The 21,677-nt window shown below is 31.6% G+C and overlaps 1 protein-coding gene across 1 annotated transcript; it reads left to right on the top strand.

Moving 5' to 3' along the window:
* Nucleotides 1-1,969: 1,969 nt before the first annotated feature.
* LOC143048471 (uncharacterized) lies at nt 1,970-20,851 on the top strand. The gene is made up of 10 exons (XM_076222160.1): nt 1,970-2,246; nt 2,677-2,975; nt 3,998-4,045; nt 6,573-6,784; nt 8,884-8,973; nt 9,986-10,307; nt 11,351-11,521; nt 15,009-15,128; nt 19,180-19,297; nt 20,545-20,851. Exons 2-10 carry the CDS (start codon nt 2,678-2,680, stop codon nt 20,795-20,797), a joined length of 1,632 nt encoding a protein of 543 aa, XP_076078275.1. The 5' UTR covers nt 1,970-2,246; nt 2,677; the 3' UTR covers nt 20,798-20,851.
* The last annotated feature ends 826 nt before the right edge of the window (nt 20,852-21,677 follow it).

The raw sequence follows: 21,677 nt of genomic DNA, 5'->3' as shown, positions 1-21,677 counted from the left end.
ACAAATGTGAAACCTTTCCCGTTGGGTTCGTATTGCCTATTCTTTAGTTTTTTATATAGTGTGTTGTAGGTTTTGTATCTTTTTAGTTTTTTGCCATGTTTTTTTTCTGTCTCTCTTCAACTTTGAATTTGATTCAACCTTTCCTATCTTTTCTTATCACAACTCTTGTGAAGAGCGTTTATTTGGCGGCTATGTGGAATGTCGCTAGTAAAAGAATTTTAGTCTGACACGGTCATTTCGATCTTAACTGAAAAATAACTGAATAAATTATTCAGTCATGTTCAGTCTTTCAATCAATGTTGTGCTGATCCACTGCGGTCAATTCAATACTGTCCAGACAAATGGCTAGCCGTCAATTCAGTACTATTCAGTAGTATTTCAGACGATTCTGTATGATGTTTAAGTGTACAAATAGATAAAAACTACTGAACAGTCTGAAAATAGACTGAACCGATCTTCAATAATTGTTTATAAATACAAACTTTAAAATTGTGATTTAAATGGAACCTGAAAAGACAGCATACTCGTGGATGTTATGCTGTTGCAAAATACCTGGTTATAACTACTAGTACAGAACAAGTAATTATTAAAGGTATATTGCAAATGGTTCAGCAGAAATTTTTCACCATGCAACAACTATATTTTGGTATTGATTTTTAACCAGACTTTGCATCTATATGCTGTTGTTTTACCTTTATACACATTTTGAAACCCCACAATGACGACTAATGACTAAGTAAACAGCTTATAACAGTTAACACTGAGGTTGTAAGTCCGAATCCCGCACAAGGCAGTTGCACTCGACTCCAATCTTAATCAACTAGGATTGTCAGTTTTCCTACTGAAGGTCAGTAATTCTCCGCAGGCACTCCGGCTTCCACCACCAATAAAAACTGAGCGCCACGAAATAGCACAATAGTGGTATAGACCAATCAATCAATCAATTAATCTTGCTGTGTACGACTAGGGTGTATGTTCATAGATATCACTACATACAATTGATTGCACGTTTAATGGATATTTAGATGAAACACCCATTTACAAGAGAGTTTGAAAATGGTTTAGTCTTTTGAAAAACAAAACAATTCAATTGATAGTTACAAAAGTTCTCGCATAGTCGAAATATACATCTAATGTTTATTGTGTTTTTTGTCGTATGCAATCGTCTAATATTTCATTTTATGGTTAGACCCAAAAAGGCACAATATTGGTGAATACTTTATACTTTGCCTTTTAATGGCAAACACGTTTCAATGTCAAAAATCGGTCTATTCTGCTGTGGTGCTTCACGCCAACAACAAATCATAATGATCTGTCATGCTTGAATAATTGGAAACTTTATTATATATTTCACTAGGGTGTGCGGTTGCTGTATCTTTGGCAAGATTCCAAAATGCAAGATGATCATAGTGTAAATGTGTCAAAACTTCACTGCGAGTATGTGAATGATGTAAGAAGGCATCTTAGACCTGCAATCTATTACTTGGAGCTTGTTTCAGTGATGGGAGGATTTCTGTTTTACACTAATAGCATCAACAGCAAACATGTTTATCCTGTACATGATATCATGTTTTGTTATCTGTAAAATATATATTTTAATTTTGTTTTTAAATTCATCGTTGATATCAGGTCTTTAATGTTTAGCGTTTTCACTGGTAGAATTTAAAAGTGGAAAGCGAATACTAAAACAGTTGAACCCGACAACATTGTATTTGATAGTCAGGAACCGTATAAGTGTTTTGCTTGTATACCTTAGTTTCTTTTAGTAGTTGATATTAGATTTTGATGATCTTTGTTTAAAGTTAATTATATGTACATTGGGCCCATTTAATATTTTTTTGCGTTATTGTGTTGTTTGTCATTCACAATTCACAATCATTCTAAATTTTTCTATTCTTTAACTATTTTTGGAATTTCTTTCCTTATCTATGCTGTATCATGTACATCGAAAATCTTAACAACTGTAACATCAAAATGAATTCAATTGCTATAATAACTTTCAATGACGTTTAGGATTTAATTTTCAAGTGGACACTTGATTATAATATATATTTTACACTATAAAGTATCAATTAAGTATTAAAGTCACTTTGAATAAAATAACACTTATAAAGAAACGTTGGTATTTATATTTAATGAACTATAATAGGATTCACATGTATACTGAATTATATTTGACATTTGAGTCACTGTCATGACGGAAGTCAACTTTCAAATTTTGGCATAAGACAATTTCCATGCATCGAGTAAGTTTCTATTTAAAACTATATTTTGTTCGTCTTCTTTCAACTGTGCTGGCACAAGATTGACAATGTAAGATTTTTGGTTTTTCCTCCTTTGACTGGGAAATCAAAATATATTAATGTTTGTTTTTCATTCATGCAAATAAAGAACTTTGTCTTTATTTGTTACTGTTTTAAAATTCTCAATTTTGTCATTGTATACATTGCAGAATTAACTAATTTAAAGTATAGAACCACCAAGTCTACTGTATACATTTGTAATTTTTTTTAACAGACAATTTTTTTTGTATCAACCATGCATTTATATAAAAACAATAGCTCTCTTTAGAAGCGCTAAAATTCTAAAGCTTTGTTACATAATCCATAAAGTGTGAATTAAAAAAACCACGTATCAATTGTTTACCTTACAATTATCACTATAAATATATCACAGAATGTATAAAATACTGGTAGCTGTAATTTCTTTGCTAAGCAACTTAGCAATCGGAAATGGAGAAGTTGTTGGTAGGGGCTACAATATAGTATTAGGAAATCCGGACGGAGTTAATCCGTTGTCAGGAGGGTCTGATCCGGGAATACTTGACAAGAAGATACTGGAAACTGAGGGAGAGCTCGATTCCCAAGCTGTAATTTCCGAACTCGCAGACAGTTGTAAAATGTCAGAGTCAGTAGAATGGTATCATGATAGGAAGTCATACCAGACTAAACTACAGCATTCTATTGAGACTTCAGGTAAGAAACTACATATATATATATAGTAGATTTGTTAACTAGAAGTTCAACATTGTACCTACATAAAAAGATCCTTATATGGATGCATTATTACCAAACATTTTTCATACGAGCCAGACTCGATAAATTTACTTGACTAGAATGGTTTATAGTAAAATGTTTTTGATTATAGAAGTGTATATGTTGACTAGATTAATAACATTGGATGGAAATCTTCATTACGTTCAGGGGTCATCCCAATTCAAGAACTAACATTTAGACTCTTCAACTTTTTTGATTCGAGCGTCACTGATGAGTCTTTTGTAGACGAAACGCACGTCTGTCGCAAATACTAATACTAAATTTTAATCCTGATATCTATGATGAGTAAATTTTAAAATATGCTTAAACAGCCCTACTCTGAGAAGACTTATGCTTTTGTTGTTTTCTCAACATAGTTAAAGAATTTACATTAATCAAACTTTTCCTGAATGGAAATATTTTGTTAATTTTGCATTTTGAATGTGCATTCCAGTTTTATTGTTGTATGCTAATTAAGATGCTCAGAATACAGGGGTGCTGTTGGGACCTCCGAAACATCATGTCATGACAAAACTTTGAACATTGATTGATTATTACCATGTAGAAATGTATGCCTGCACACATTAGTATATACATGGTTTTATCATAAAATTTAAATTGGGATTTTAAATTGGTAGTATGAAACTTCATTAATATATCGCAATAATATAAGCTCTGCTAGATGTTTATATAAACTTTTGTTAATGTATTGTAACGTTATTATCGTTGCATTGTATCTATAAATGTGTCGGCTATTCATGAGCTGAATATAGTCGTATCTAGGAACTGTTATTGAGCTGACGGAAACTTCTCGTGATCTCAAACTCATCAAAATGTATGATGAATAATTGTCATCTGTATATGCTTTATGTAGACAATGTTGCTTTTGTCTTTATTATTAATTGTTCACAATATATAGAAAATAACAATCATTTCATCTTTATCGATGTTTTTTTTAACAGGAACTGGTAATTTTGCTCTTAAAAAAAATGCCTTCGTTGGAAGCACACGTAAGGTTAAGTTTACATTTGACTACATTGTATAACGTTGAACACGCCGGTACATTTTGAAAAAATACAGATTACAAAGTGACGGTGTGGAAACATCAAACTGTTTCCAAATTCTATAAAAAGGTACAACATCGAACAATAACACATTTCAAATAATTAAAAAACAGTTACAATAATCATGTAGTACCTGAAACAGATGCAATTATATGATGATTACGAAATCTGATGTGCTCCGAAAGCAAGTGAACGAATATCTCGCGATATGATTCGACAACATCTAATAAATCATATTTACAAGTTTAAGGAAAGTAACATTTTTGCAAATTCATGCATAAAAAGTAGATGAAAAAAGACAGCTGAACTAAACCCTGAATACCCATGACAGATTCCATATATTCTTGCAATTATCAATTAAGTAATCCTTTTTCAAAAACAGTTTACCGTGGAAAACAGACAGTGACACGAATGTTTGTGAGTCGAAGTTCGTACATAGCAATACACACTCTTCCTACCAGAACTGAAATTCTAATGCGTGATAGTTAAATTTAAAACTTAATTATTTGATATTCGAGGGAAACGTCGATATTTATTGTGCACCATTGTGCCCAAATGAAGTCAATAGTAGTATACCACTGTATAATAGTCATAAATTCATTTAACTGAATCATCCCGGATAACAAAACAAAACCGAGGGAAACAAGTCAACTATAAGGGTCATTTTCAAAAAATGTCGAATTTTGAAATTGAAAAAAATATTAAAAGTTACTTATTCAAACAACCCTCTACATAACTAGATCAAAACAAACAGTACTTTAAGAACAACATATTAAAAGATGCAATCTTAATGATGTCATACAAGAATATGTTGAAACATTTTTTGATCGGTGGTACATTATTTTGTCTATCCTGTTACCACTTTCAGAAGAAATTTTGGGTTATTAAGAAAAGGTTTAGATAAAATGTTAAGCTTGTTTTAAGTAGACAATTAGATGGGTTTCAAGAGAATAAACTTCTATATATATTCATTCTGTAATATGATAGATTATTTTCCAATTTTCCAGGTTGTACTGAAAAATGCCTCTAAAAATTGGTTTTCAAAGGTTGTAAAAATTACCACCAGTAATGCAAGTCTAAGATAGCAATTTATATTGTTCGGCATTTTTTCACCCTTTAAAATAAACCCAACATCAAGTAAATCCCTCATAAGTTAGTTTACTTTTCTCTATATTTCATTGGTAACAGGAACGTACGTTTCTGATATATTACTATATAAAAGTCTATCCTGTTACCTTTTTGTCTATCCTGTTACCGATATCAGTATTGCACCTGCGAATGCTTAATTGGGAAGATTAAGACGTTATAACCTTAAGATGACTTCAAAAAACGAAATATTTCATTCGTTTTGCACCTATATGTTAAGATAAAAAAATTAACGACGTTTTTGTCTATAATTGTCTATCCTGTTACTGTAACCATAGTAACCATAGTAACAGGATAGACATAACAGGATAGACAAATTTCTTCGTTTTTGATTGCTGTTGTGAAATAACTACTCCCTTTGGTGAAGTGATTATGTTTTTCTATTGTGAATTTGGTTTCCAACACGTTATTGCACTTTTTACAAGTATACTGTTGGTGTATTTAATCAAAATTGGTGGTAACAGCATAGACATGAAAAAAAGTACGCTATATTTTTTTCACTAAATGTCTTGAAATTTCTTTTCTCTACACTGTCGTTCAAGAAACGAGGCGTTTTAAATGTAAAGATTACTTTGTACTTTTGAGATCAACACTGACTGATTCAATATTCATAGGGAGAATAATTTAACGGCTGATTTAAGTAGCGGTAACAGGAAAGACATGAACCTCCTGTACGCAGATTCGATTTAGTTTGTAGATAATATGTTACATACAATGATATAGAAGCTACGATTTTTCGTTAAAGTAATATTTAACGTTCTTAAAAAGTCCCTTTTGCAGATATCAAGCCGATCATAAAATCGCAAAAAAATCATTTGAAATGTGATTTTCTGACATTGTACGCAGACAAATACCCCCAAAATGGGTCTTAAATGCAGTTTAATCTTATCAAAATAGATGTAAGGTGTGTTTATTATTAATGTTCTGAATCACAAATCTGACAAGCTTTCATTTAAACCATTACAACTGAAATTTCCATTAGAAATAAAAAAGTTAACATGGGTGTACTGAAAATTCGACATTTTTTGAAAACGACCCATAAGAGTTCAACAACAGAAAAACCGAAAAAAGTGAGTGCTACAACAACAAACGCCAACTTTCATAGAAACAGACTATTTGATAACAACCGCCATATTCCTAACTTGAGACAGTAAAGTATATGACAGTTAATTGTTTAATTGACGACCCACATCATCAATTTAAAAGTGGCATAGCATGTTCTATTGGATTAAGTGCTAACTACGCAGTCTTTCAGTGATATATTTTCCATCAGTAAATTTAACAATGAAGACATTGATGTTCTAATTTTCCCCTTCTTTTTTACCAGACTACCGTTACCTTTCCCAGCACACATTCGCTGAATATAATGTTGTACAGGAAAGAGCAGAGACTTGCAGCTACGGCAAAGAACGCTACGCTATGGATATTGTTGACTGTAAACATTTTACTGTAGGAGACTCGTTTGCAGCAGCTGTGTGCGACCTTAGTCCTACTTACAAAAAGAATGAATACCTAGATTTCTTGAGAACATGGGGAACGGTGTGTATAGATGATTTAAGTTGCCAGCATATTTTTGTCTCATCGTTTACTTATCTGGGTTTTTTTTTTATATTAGCTGATAAGTTTATCTGTGCACACCATTAAATATTGCAGTCATGTGCATTTAAAGCAATTAACAGGTAATACTTAGTATGTCTATTGTATTTTCATACAGCTGACATTCATTTCCCAAATTTTGCCGAAACTATATTTGCTATAAATAAAATACTGTGTCGATGTCAATGCTGTAAATGCAGGCACATCATAATTCTATGAAACCCTTAGGCTTAAATTGAATGAAAACATGTTTGTGTGGATACTTTTAAGGATTTACATATTTTAATGGAGGTTATAGATGTATTAATTCTGCTGACCCACAAATAAACATAATTTGGATTTAAGTTAGAATGACAATTACTCAGCTACGTTTACACATGACTTAACTTAAGAGAAAAATTGTTCAATTCGTAAAGTGTTGTTGATTTAAAGCTTAGCAACAATTATTCCGACACTTTCTGAATATCGACAAACTAAATAATTCGTCGATGTCAATATGGTGCATATCAATAGTCTGAAAAACATCTCCAAAATCTGTATCAATTAGGTTTAAAACCGTAGTTAAAAATATGATAAAGTACAATTATATGAAGGTAATTCTGGATTCTGATTATCTAAAGTTATAGATAGTAGCTACATTAGCATATCGATATACTGTGGATTCATTGATTTTCGTGGGTACCAATTTTCGTAGTTAGAGATAACCTTGTATATTCGTGGATATTGAATTTTGTGGTTTTGACAAAAATCTGCATACATTCGTAAGTCGTTGAACATTTAAATTCGTGGTTTCCCTATAACCACGAAATCAACGAAAATTGGTATCCAACGAATATAAATGAATCCACAGTAACCATTTATTTATTTATAATCATGTCTTGGCTTAATATTCACGATTGAACCGGAAACTAAAATTAATAGTAATCACACTTAATTGACAAACTATTACAATTATTATTAAAATTTTATCACGTTTTATGCTTGATATATTGATATATGCTTGACATTTAAACTACATAACCTGACAAAATCTACTTTAATGACTCAAACGTTTGCCAATTCTAAATTCTCTACTCAAATTTTAATAAGGACACTCATGATAACAGAATGAAGTGCTCATTCCGTTTTAAGGGTTACTAAAGGCTTTCTTAAAAAAGAAAATATGACCCTAATCTATCTTTTTTTGTATGAATAATAGTCCGATAATTGTATTGACACCGAACACCTTCTATATATGTTGATGATTGATTGATTGTTGGTTGATTAACGTCCAGTGGCAAATATTTCATGCATATTTAGGACAAGAACAAGTTCACAATAAATACAATAGGTAGGTTGATACAATAGAGGCGATCTGGGATGATGGTCGGAGAAATGTGGACTGCCACTGGAAAATGAGGGTATATTGGATAGGGACAGAAATTTTGCCTTGCAACTGGCCACCTACGGACCCCTCAAAGAGTTGTTGCAAGGGTTCTTAACGTGCAAAGAACGTGGCACTCTCTTTACACGAGGCATCGGATTTAACGCCCACCTTCTGACCGGACGTGACTGCGAACTTGATACATCCCGTACAGTCAAACGGACTGTTGATGAATCATTATCTTAACATTCCATAAATTTAATCAACGTTAAAAGTTTTAACATATTAATCTTTAGGATATATTAAGTTACAGTTCTGTTGGCTTCTACAGCATTTGATTGGTGTAAATTTTTCGTGACAAAATTTCCAAAAATAAAATCATCATTGTTGAGCTTATTTCGTACATTGGAAACATTGTACAAGTAAGCAATATGATGTTTCTAAAAGAAAAGGGTTGAGGACTTCACTGATTCTTTAAAACTTTTCTTAAAAGACAATAACTCTTTTCATTGTAATATCCTTTTATGTTGAATAGTTGAGGTTTAATAGATATCTAATAATTTGAAGAACTTCATGGAAACTATATCGATTACCTCTTGTTTATTTTATTTTGTTGCCATTTAATTCGGGACTTTTCCTTTTGAATTTTTATTTGAGTTTTTTATTTTACTTTTTACAGCATGTCATAGTAGAAGCAGAAATGGGAATCAAAACTATCAAACGGTCACAAGTCAAGGACGTTGATTTATTTGTATACCTACTGGACAAGGTATGTGAAGCGTTAATTACAAACTGTATAATCAATTTTGAATGGGTTACTGCAATACTGAATGTTTTTTTCGTAACTCGTTTGATAAATCCGGTTCATTGAAATTAATTATAATATAAAAGAAATCTAACAACATGTCAAAATAAATACTGAACCAAATAAATGAAACAGTTACTGAAATCAAAATTAAGTAAAAATAAAACGTATGCACAGTGTATTCAGTATATAAATAAGTGGAAAAGGTAATTTTTTCATAATTCCTTTCCATCTGAATAAAATACATCTCTATGAATTGTACCAAATATAAGCAGATCATAGTTAATCACCATCAATGTAAATGCATTACATTAAACTCAATGACGGTTATACCTATCATTTCATACGACGAATACTACAAGCAAATCATATGTTGCTTGTACTTTTAGTGGGCATTACGTCCGCGTTTGAAAGAAGTATTTAATGATAATGAAAATGATAATGATGTGATTGTAATTTTACTTTAAAGATTTACATGGTGTTTTTTTTTTTATCGTTTTGGATCCTCAATGCTCTTCAACTTTGTACTTGTTTGGCTTTTCAACTGTTTTGATATAAGCGTCACTGATGAGTCTTGTGTAAGCGAAACGCGCGTCTAGCGTACTAAATTATAATCCTGGTACCTTTGATAACTATTTAAGTAGCCCTTATTCTATTATTAAAAAAAGTTTTGGATTTTAAAATATTTAGGATTTTAAAATAGTTTGGTCACAAGCATCACTGGAGAAACATTTATTATGACAATGCGTGTATGGTGCATTGAATTGATAGTGTTAATGTTGTTGTACAACTTAGTCTTATGAGTAAAAACAGACGTCTAGATTCTTTCCTACAAAATGGGTAAAACTATTTGAATGTCTTCTAGTTATTTGTGATTGAATCAAAATGAAATGTCTTTCAATTTATTTTCAGCGTTGTCATTTATTCAAAATACACAATATGAAATACATTTCGTGTCTTTTTTTTTTTTTTGTAGGTTCCAGAATCAATCATGGAAAAAGATTATACAAGGGTGGTTAAATTTGACGTTTTTGCAAGCAGTCCCTATTATAAAATTAGTCTTGGTAATGAAACAGACACACTTATTGTCGGTACGAAGGACGAACTAGAACCTATCGGATTACGAATGATGAGTATCGATACTATATTCCAGACGAAATTTTGGAGCAACATGGATAACCTGATCCTAAGAAATATCTGCAGTGAAAGTACTAGCATCGATGATGTACTATCAAAAAGATCACTTATAATACAAGCGCAAAACGATCTGGTGAGCGGCATGCTAGCTCCGTTAAAAAGTAAGTTATTTTAAGATGATGTAGAATTTATAATGATTTATTTTGACAGTTTCACCATACGCTCACATAGCAAAAAGTTAAATTAACGACATACAACTATTTTAAAATCTTTCTCCAATTTTCATTTATAAAAAGACTAAACCTATTTTTATCAAATTATATGGGAACAAAAATAAAACGAAAAACCAAATCATGTTTCGCAACATTTTGAAAACTATATACACCTGAGTAAAAAACAACTCGGCCTGAATACATCTAGTACAATCTATAGTGACAGCTTGAACCGTCCTATTGACAATAGCTGCTGTATAATTTGATTCAGTGGAAACAAGTGGAAAATTAGTTTGAATTTACCATAGGGACATTCAAAATTCATTAGTCGATGAGACACTGACACAATGCCATGACTAGAAAAAAAACCAAACCAAACATTAAAAAAATAAAGGCAAAAGATACCAAAACTCGCTGTTTGAATAAACCCGTTTTGTGTAGATGCAATATTTACGGGTGAAATCGATCATATGTGATTGATTGATTGTTGGTTGCTTAACGTCCAGTGACAAATATGTCATGCATGTTCAGGACGAGAATAAGTTAACAATAAATACAATAAGTAGTGCCAATAGATATAGGAAGATGTGGTGTGAGTGCCAATGAGACAACTCTCCATACAAATAACAATTTAAAAAGTAAACCATTATAGGTTAAAGTACGGCCTTCAACACGGAGCCTTAGCTCACACCGAACAACAAGCTATAAAGGGCCCCAAAATTAAGACTTTTTGTAATATTTTGTTGGTTGTCTTGTTGTTAGGAGCAGGTTCTTGTATCCATGTATAAATTTTGGTTAATGTTTTTTTTAGCAATAACTGAGAGTTATAGTTCCCAACCCTTCATTATTTACAAATAATGACAATGATTTCCTACTTAGCTTTTTAGCTTCTTTACATTTATTAGTAAACGAATAGCGTTTTCTTATATTCCATTTCTTTGTTTAGAGCTTACGCATAGATATATTTAGACATCTTTAATACTTTTATTCAGGTAATTTAGCAGTAAACTCAGAATGGCCGAGAGGAACGTATGGTTTTGTTGAGGTTATAAAAGACAATTCCGAGATCTGTCCTAGAGGAGTCAGCAGAGAAGGATATGTGCAATGGGCTACTGAAAAAAGTGACTCAAAAAACAAGTTTTCGGATCAGAACCATTTTTCAGGTAATTTTTATTTTTAAGAAGGGTACATTCTTTAGAATTATCTTTTTCAAATGATTGAATCGGCTGTAATCAGGTTTGCATGTTTTATCTGTTCTGTTATAGGGGTTCTTGAATTTCCTCATATGCTTATAATTGAATAGACATTTTTCTTGGCATAATTGAGGCTGCACTTTATATGTTCTTTTTCAGTTATTGGTTGTTCTGTCGATGATTAAACTCATCGTTTATACAAGGCTTTAAATATTGTACGCCGAATGGAAGTTACGTCTACACTAGACTCATCAATAACGTTCCAATCATCAAATGTCAAAAACCAAAATTAAGTACGAATGTGAATAGCATTTAGAATATAAAGTTCAAAAACGTGTTGCCCAATATTCTAAAATAAGCTCGTCCTTCATTAGAATATCGTCAATACTTAATTTATAATTATTTTAATTCATGTCAACACAAACATGCTGACTACTGACAACAACCCGATATGAATTTATAGTTCTCTTGTTTTGTACATTACATCATATTATCCTTTGCCTTTTCCGATCAATGTTGTAACTGACAGTCTTTCTTAACATATTTACAATTCATTTCATCTTAATATCAAAATCAGAACTTAATGTTTTCAAGTTGAAGATTTTTTATTTGTAGGCCGTTCATATTTGGCATGCTTATGATATTATTAATAGATATAGGAAGATGTGGTATGAGTGCCAATGAAACAACTTTCCATACAAATCACAATTTGTAAAAGTAAACCATTAAAGGTCAAAGTACGACCTTCAACACAGAGCCTTAGCTCACACCGAACAGCAAGCTATAAAGGACCCATAAAAGACTAGAATAAAAACCTTCAAACTGGAAAACTAACGGCCTACTCTATTTTTAAAAGACGAGAAAAAAGAAAAAACATATCAACAAACGACAACCACTGAACATCAGATACCTGAATAAAAACAGGTGCTAACAAATGCAGCAGGTTTAAACGTGTTAATAAGAGCCAACATTCACTCAAACCTGAAACAATAGTGTTACATCAAAAAATTGAGAGACACACTATAAAATAACAATTGAAATGGCTTAACCCAACCAAAAGACATATAAACAAAAACAAGTTAATATACACTCAACGGATAAATTTGATCTTTGACGAAATGTGAATACAAAATTAAATAAAACAAAACTCAATAAGATGTAAAACAATATCTAATAGACAACAATGTTTTGAGTGTTTTAAATTTGGATAATTTACTCAGTTATTACATCTCCATTGTTATAATCGAGGTTTAAAAATGAACAAACTCTAACGGCATCCAATAACATAGAAATAAACGTAGATTTCAGTTAAAGAGTCAACAACCTAAATGACATGAATCATAAAATAAACATCAAATGCGACGGAAAAAACTGTTTTGCAAATACTTGGGACAAAATAATATTGGAGAAACTGAGTGGTTTCCATTTTTGTTTATTAAAAAGAAACCAAATTAATGTAGTCATGTAATTAATTAGAATTCAAGACAGGTCATTGAATCATTTAGAATCGAAACCAAAGCACTTGACAAAAGTCTTATTTTCAATCTATACTAAATTCACAACTACAACCGGAAAACATTTATTTGCTATTTGAATAACAATGTACATCTATATATTCGTATTGTACGGAAATATGTTCAAATGTTGTAACAGTATAACACAAGTAGGATATGATAACTTTTATTCTAGAGGTGGCGTGAATCAGATGTGGATACTTAAAAATTCAAAAGATCTTTTAGAGTACATACAATCTAACTCTCTTTCATCTTGTAACAGTATTAAAACATTTGACTTTTCTACTCTGTACACAAGTATTCCACATTCCAAACTAAAAGACAAATCGAAAGAGTTGGTATTACTTTGCTTCATAAAAAAGAATGGCCAACGTAGATACAAGTATCTTGTCTTAGGGAGGGATAAATCCTACTTTGTAAAGAATCATTCTGATTCAAACAAAAAATTCTCTGAAACTGATATTATCAAGATGCTTGATTTCTTGATTGACAACATATTTGTTACGTTCGGAGGACGTGTTTTTCAACAGACTGTCGGCATTCCAATGGGAACAAACTGTGCCCCTCTACTCGCCGACTTGTTTCTTTATTATTATGAGGCTGACTTCATGCAGGAACTTTGTAGGAAGAAAGATAAGAAGTTAGCAATATCCTTTAACTCTACTTTCCGCTATATAGATGATGTTCTTTCACTAAACAATTCAAAATTTGGTGACTATGTGGAACGCATCTATCCAATCGAACTAGAGATAAAGGATACTACAGATACAGTTAAGTCGGCTTCATATCTTGACTTACATCTAGAAATTGACAATGAGGGTCGGTTGAAAACAAAACTTTACGACAAAAGAGATGATATGATTTCAGCTTTCCAATGGTGAACTTTCCATTTCTAAGTAGCAACATTCCAGCAGCACCTGCATACGGGGTATATATCTCCCAATTGATACGATATTCCCGTGCTTGCATTTCCTATCATGATTTCCTTGATAGAGGTTTGCTGCTCACAAGGAAGCTATTAAACCAAGAGTTCCAAATGGTGAAGTTGAAATCATCCCTTCGTAAATTTTACGGACGCCATCACGAGTTGGTTGACCGTTATGGAATAACCGTTTCACAAATGATATCGGATATGTTCCTTACGTCGTAACTACAATCCCCTTCCCTTTCATGAATATGACCTATCGAATTAGACTATTTACCGGATTTGTAATCACATAAGCAACACGACGGGTGCCACATGTGGAGCAGGATCTGCTTACCCTTCCAGAGCACCTGAGATCACCCCTAGTTTTTGGTGGGGTTCTTATTGTTTATTCTTTAGTTTTCTATGTTGTGTCGTGTGTACTATTGTTTTTCTGTTTGTCTTTTTCATTTTTAGCCATGGCGTTGTCAGTTTGTTTTAGATTTATGAGTTTGACTGTCCCTTTGGCATCTTTCGTCCCTCTTTTATGACTGCGGCAATAACAAAAACAAGTACTGAATGCTACCTTTTGTAAATTTATTGTGAAAAAGTGTGACAAAAGTAAATTTGTATGAAACTCGAAAGCTTTTCATACTGAAAATATGCGCACGGTCAACGCTTTTACAAATTTACTAAAATTAATAACAGAAGCGTTCAAACCATATCATTACATTATTTTTGCTAAGATAATAAGAACACGATTTCAATCAAATCTTTCTTTTTTTTTCATTTGCACTTTATTGTTGAAGCTCATGTCATAATGAATGTTACATTTCATTTTCAAATGAAGATACATTTTAGAATGACGCGAAATTTCTGTTACGTATTTTACGTATTTTAATGAAATATATATGTAATGCAATTATTTGGTTTTTAGCTTATGTTTCGTATATCAATTATTCTACTCAAAATGATCACACCATAAATATAGACATATAATATAATCATAGCAAATTTTGAATGTATGTTTAACCTGCAGGTTCTGAAAGCCGTCTGCTGCTAAAATTCTGTGGTAGATACGATGTTTCACCTACAAGGTATGAGCTAGAGTGGCCGCGTGGTAACTATTGTCTATTCAAACAAGGAGAATGTCCATCAGGTATGATGAATTGTTCAGAGCATTAAAGAATTCCAATTTAGAAATATTTTTTAGAATGAAAAGCAAAGGCGAAATGAATACTTTTTAAAACATTATATAATTCATTCCCGCAATTTTTTTGAGGAAGGAGAATCCGGCCTTAAAATAATCAAATCGACTGTTTGTATTAAAAAATTGGAAAATGTGTTATACTCTCTCTCCACTTAAGTTTGGTCTAATTAGGAATGTTTACAAATTAATAACAACGAAGTGTTTACTTAAGAATTGAATGCTTCTTTTTGTAAATTCATTGGGGTGTAAAAGCGTTGACCGAAGTACATTTTGTATGAAGCGCGGACGCGCTTCATTCTAAAACTGTGCGCACGGTCAACGCTTTTACAACCCTATGAAGTTACAAAAAGAAGCTTTCAATCCTTATAATCACATTTTTTAGCTATGATCATGATAACACAAATTTTATATTTTTTTAATTTTATTCACCTGTGCACTTATTGTGGGACCACGTGTTATCATGAATGAAAAGTTTTATTGAGTGATGCAATTGCTTACGGAATAACACGTGATGTGCAGTTAGCCAATCAGAATAAAGTTTTATAATGAAACATACATCTAATGTAATTATAAATTAATAACACCGAAGAAATTATGTAAGAATAAACGAGATTTAATTCATAAATTGCGTAGAGTCACGTAAATATGATTCAATGTTCTATTTGAAATTGTTTTCTGTAAAGTTTTTAATTTTTTTTAAAGAATACTCCGTCTTAATATTGTAATAATAATCGCTTAAGCGAACTTTTTAAAAAAAAATATGAACTATCTAATCAAACCTTTCATACTTCGGGTTTCGTCGAACCGTTGTTTTTCCCGTTTAAATGTTTTAAAATTAGAAATTTTTGTGGTCCTTTGTAGATTACTGTTCGGTGTGAGATTAGGCTCCGTGTTACTTTGGCATATAATTGTTTACTTTTACTAATTATGACCTGGATGGAGAGTTGTCGCATTGACACTGACTACACATCTTCTTAAGTCTATCGTCAAGTACCAACTTTACTAATGTATAAACTTATAGAACAAATGAGTGTAAAGGGGCATGCAAATTATCCTATTTTCAGATAAGCAGTCTTTTAAAACTGACAATGCGGTATGGGATCTGCTCATTGTTAAAGGCCGTACGGTACCAATAGTTGTTAATTTCTGTGTCATGTTGGTCTCTTGTGGACAGTTGTCTCATTGACAATCACATCTTCTTTTTTATATTTTATGTAAAGGATGTTATTATTCACTGGGTAAAAAGAAAGGGGTGAAGCAGTAATAAATTTTATCAAATCGAATTATGTACGATTATATAACAAAGACTTCACCCTGTCGAAATAGGTGTTAGGAAAAAATGGGTATCGAGAAAGATTACACGTTTTTAAGACATTTATTTGTAAATACCGTAAACAATAACCAATTAAACATTTTGCTATAATTTAAAACAAAACATTGTGTATAAAGATAGGGAGATGTGGTATGATTGCCAATGATACAACTCAGTGTTTTCAAATTTAAAAGCACCTCTTTTTTATAGAAGTAGAAGTGTTATCTGCCTTGAAACGTTTCAAGGGCATTTTTCATCCCGTTAAATAAACATGTTAAATTCATTTCATGTTAGAAAAGAATGTATTTGGTTCAATCCGTTCATCAAAGTTGACAGAACGAGTTTTTACAGATCTTAATACATGAAAGGCATACGGTTCATCAATGATATTGTAGATGATAAAGGCGCATTTTTGTCTCATGACGCTATTTACAAAACATATAACCTGAATGTTACTTTTTTGAGACATTCTATCTATTAAACTTGCTATACCACGTGACTTTAAAGGTTTGTTATTACAACAACACATGTCACCTAACAGCAACTCATTTGGGTTCGTTTATGAGCATGAGAATAAAAAATGCCTATCAGTAAATTATTCGCTGAAGATGTATATTCACGTTAAATCGATCGGGGAAGTGTTTCTCCTATTTCTCAACAAAAGTGGGAAGAAAGTTTAAATATAAAAATTAGTGACGAAAAGTGGAAAAATATTTATTCACTAGCTTTTAAATGTACTAAAGCTTTCCAATGTAAAATGTTACACAGAATAGTCTGAATAGGAGGGAGGGATTCATGAAAGTTATTTAATTAAATCTATTTTTGATATGATCATATATATTTAATGTATTCCAAAATTTCCCTAAGATGTATCATATACTGAATATTCACACCATTTACTTGTAAATTTTTACTATTACTTATTATTAAAATATCGATAGTCTAACAATGCCATAAATATCATGTATGTATTGTAAAACTGTATGTATGGACTATAGTTTGAACACCAAAAAGATCAATAATTTTCAAAATAAAAACTACAGGTATCCATCAAAGTTCAAAAGAATGATTGTATGCAATTATAGGCAATTGCAAGCGACTTCAACAATAAAACGCCATACAATAAAATCGGCTATCTAAGGCCCCGACTTGAAAGTATGAAACAAATTCAATTGAGATAAAACCAAACAGCATGATTTTAAACATAATCGTTCATAAAAACACATATTACAGACATGAACCAACAACAACCACGATAGTACATTGGCATTGGACAGACACTTTTGAAATATGACACAGGCAAACATGTTTGAAGACGTCCTGTGTTTAGTGGCATAGTATTTCTATCTTTCCAAGGGTATCAAAATCAAACAAAAAAACATTTTGCCTTAAAAAGTCAACACCGCCACATTATTTATGTATGTGCCTGTCCAAAGTAAGGAGCCTGTAATTCAGTGGTTGTCGTTTGTTTATGTGTTACATATTTGTTTTTCATTCATTTTTTATATACAGGAGGCCGTTAGTTTTCTCGTTTGAATTGTTTTACGTTGTCTTATCGGGGCCTTGTATAGCTGACTATGCGGTATGGGATTTGCTCATTGTTGAAGGCCTACGGTGACCTATAGTTGTTAATGTCTGTGTCATTGTGGTCTTTTGTGGACAGTTGTCTCATTGGCAATGATACCACATCTTTTTTTTATAATGATAACTGTTTTCACAAAAAATTCCGAGTGTAATGGCGTCTGTAATTCAGTGGTTGTCGTTTGTTTATGTGTTACATATTTGTTTTTCGTTCATTTTTTTTTTATATAAATAAGGCCGTTAGTTTTCTCGTTTGAATTGTTTTACGTTGTCTTATGGGGCTTTTTATAGCTGACTATGCGGTATGGGCTTTGCTCATTGTTGAAGGCCGTACGGTGACCTATATTTGTTAATGTCTGTGTCATTCTGGTCTTTTGTGGATAGTTGTCTCATTGGCAATCATACCACATCTTCTTCTTTTTAAATTTATTAATACATTATATATGGATATAAAGGAATCTGATGTACAGTAGTTGTCGTTTGTTTATGTAATATATACGTGTTTCTCGTTTCTCGTTTTTTTTTTATATAGATTAGACCGTTGGTTTTCCCGTTTGAATGGTTTTACACTAGTAATTTTGGGGCCCTTTATAGCTTGTTGTTCGGTGTGAGCCAAGGCTCCGTGTTGAAGGCCGTACTTTAACCTATAATGGTTTACTTTTTAAATTGTTATTTGTATGGATAGTTGTCTCATTGGCACTCACACCACATCTTCATATATCTATATAGTCATAAAATTTCTTAAAATATTTGAGCAAAACCACATTTTAATTAATTCAATGCTATCAACTATAAGTACGTTTAATGAACAATGGAATAGCAAACATCAAATTTCCTCACAAATCTTTTTTTCTTGTGTCTTTTAATCAATTTTGTTAACAATGTTGTAGCCTTTTTCTGTTCGATCAAAGAATTGAATGTATTCCTTCTATATATTAGTTGCCATGTTTTTCAGTGAAGATGTTGCGAATTCTTGTAGAATACTTTATTACATTCAGATTTTGATATTAAACTAAATTGTGATATGAATATCAGACTGTCCTCTGTGTATACAATAAATTACTTATTTTTATTTAGATGTTCGTTTATGAGATTCTTACTTTTTAGGGTTTGGTGAAGGGTCTGTGACTTGGGCTCTAGACTCCACTCGTGAGTCATTCACCGGTTCCTACTACCCTGATGGGATATATTCCTCTCCAGATGTAACAATGTTCTTCTGCTGCAGGTAACTAAGTTATCAGAAGGTTTATGGTGCAGTTGTTTTCTTTTTTCTTAAACTTGAATTTACTGTCAAAAGATATTTTCCTCTATTCTTTTATTGCTATTTCAAGAATATAACTCCTTATATACATGGCTTTATAATCATTTACATGATTATAAGGCCATGTATAATCATGTAAATGATTATACATGGCTTGCCTAGCATTAAATTTAATACAATTGCCATCGGACTTCATATAATTTAGTATCAATAAAGTATGAAGACATGAGTTTTTTTAACTTTGAAATTACTGAATATTCAAGTCCTTGATTTACACTTTATAACTAAAGTTTCAACTCTCCCAGGTAAAGTTGGCTTTAGATGAATTTTACCATTTAATTTAAGTATTTTTGACAAATAGCTCTTCAACGATTTTTTTGATTTTTTTTGGATTTCCAATGTTTGGCTTTGTGTGTTCCTGATGAAGGTAAATCCAGAAAAGCGCGTCGGACGCAATAAATTATTAAACGTGTTGTCTTCCATTTTTTATAGTTTCAATTCGTCCTGTTTATTAACATCATGAAAAGTCTCTTACTGAGATATATCGGGATAACATAAATTACTGTATATGCTAATGCATTTGCACACAGAAAATCAGTCAATACAATTAGGATGTTAGTTGTGACTGAGGGATGCGATATCTTAGTTTGGGGACAATTCCATGCACTATTCCTATCATATGTATTTGATAAAGACAACCGTAGTATAACACTGTTTTGTTTAATCATCATAAATTGACATATCTGGGTTAATTAAATTGATGACATGAACATTTTCCCCATCACAGACAAAAAAAGGAGTGAATGATTCTCAGTGCAAATGTTTAGTTTTTATAAACGGGACATCCTATCGATACTTTTAAAAAAACATCAGATGTGGAACTGTTAATTTTCCTTTTTGTAAAACATCAGAAGTGGAACGGTTAGTTTTCCTTTTATAATGAGTTATCCGTGTGGTTTTTTTTTCTTAGTAGAAACACGACTAAAATGGATATTTTTTCTATGTTGTATTGTTAGAATCGTAATTTTGTAATGCTAAATGGTCGGACTTTGACAAAACTGTATTATATAAAAGTTGATATATAGTATATACAAACACTAGTTATACCTGACTTTACAGAGAGACTGTAACAAACAACCAATCGTGATAAAGGTTATTCCGTGTTGGAAATAGAAAAGAAAAAATGTAATGATTTATTTTTGTAATTTCAGAAATGACAGTGACGTAAACCAGTCAATTTTCCTTCCAAAAGACAGGCCTTTTCATTTACTACGTAACGACGGCTCCACGGAATGCCAACAAGTTTCCGGTATGACGTCACAAAAAGAGTACATAACATGGGACACAAATAATTTGGTGAAACCGTATACAAGTAGTAACCAGTATTTGAAAGGTGCACACCCTAAAGTAGATCAGACCGATGACAGGGATATTACTATGCACTTTTGTTATTATTCTGTGTAACCATTTGAGCTGAGGCATTTTGAAATTGTAGAATCTAAAATATAATAGACTTAGCATAGTTTTTTTTGTTGTGGTCGTGCTTAACTATTCGTGAAAGCACTTCATGATAATGAAACATACCAATATATTTATCTGAGTACGATTCCCGTATTTATAGTTATATAAATACATTACCGGTATGTTTCATTATGATACATAATCTTGATTGGCTAAATGTAATCTCGCATTATTCTGAAATTAAGTTTCATTTCCAAATGAAAATTAACATTCATGATGACACGAGCGTCAACAATAAAGTACAGGTATTACAAATAAAAGAAAACTTGAAAGAAATCGTGTTTCAATCATCCTAGCAACAAATTTAACTACCAGTATTGAATGCTTCTTTTGAAAATTTTATAGGGTCGAAAAAAAACGTTAACAGTGCGCACATTTTTACAATGAAGTGCTTTCACGCTAAATACAAAATCGGTCAACCCTTTAACACCTCATTAAATTATAGTAAAAACAACATTCTATTCTTAAACGTAATTTCCTGTTAAGTAGATTGTCTTATCGGTTTATTCCCGATTGTCCCACTTTTTAAAATTTTAGAGTTCTGATTGTCCCACATAAAAAGTTCTGATTGTCCCACATTATTTTATGAAGTAAAATGTTCTTAGATAAACACGGTAACTGTTGTTTGTTTTGCAAAAAAAAACAAGAATTAATTATTGCACATAAAATATTAATTTTATAAAAGTATAAAATATCAATTTTATAAAAGTACAAAATATTAATTTCATAAAAGTACAAAATATTAATTTTAGAAAAGTATAAAATATTAATTTTACAAAAGTATATAAAAAAAGTCATCAGATAAAAACACTTTTAATATAAA

Source organism: Mytilus galloprovincialis, chromosome 10 (assembly GCF_965363235.1).
Source record: "Mytilus galloprovincialis chromosome 10, xbMytGall1.hap1.1, whole genome shotgun sequence".
Taxonomy (NCBI): Eukaryota; Metazoa; Mollusca; class Bivalvia; order Mytilida; family Mytilidae; genus Mytilus; species Mytilus galloprovincialis.
This window is presented reverse-complemented; position numbering and strand designations above follow the sequence as displayed.

What these genes read in the sequence shown, in the direction of transcription:
- LOC143048471 (XM_076222160.1), top strand. Translation starts at nt 2,678, where the DNA reads ATGTATAAAATACTGGTAGCTGTAATTTCTTTGCTAAGCAACTTAGCA. An exon ending in GCATTCTATTGAGACTTCAG is followed by an intron (nt 2,976 to 3,997) that starts GTAAGAAACTAC and finishes TTTTTTTAACAG; the next exon opens with GAACTGGTAATTTTGCTCTT. An exon ending in ACAATGTTCTTCTGCTGCAG is followed by an intron (nt 19,298 to 20,544) that starts GTAACTAAGTTA and finishes TTGTAATTTCAG; the next exon opens with AAATGACAGTGACGTAAACC.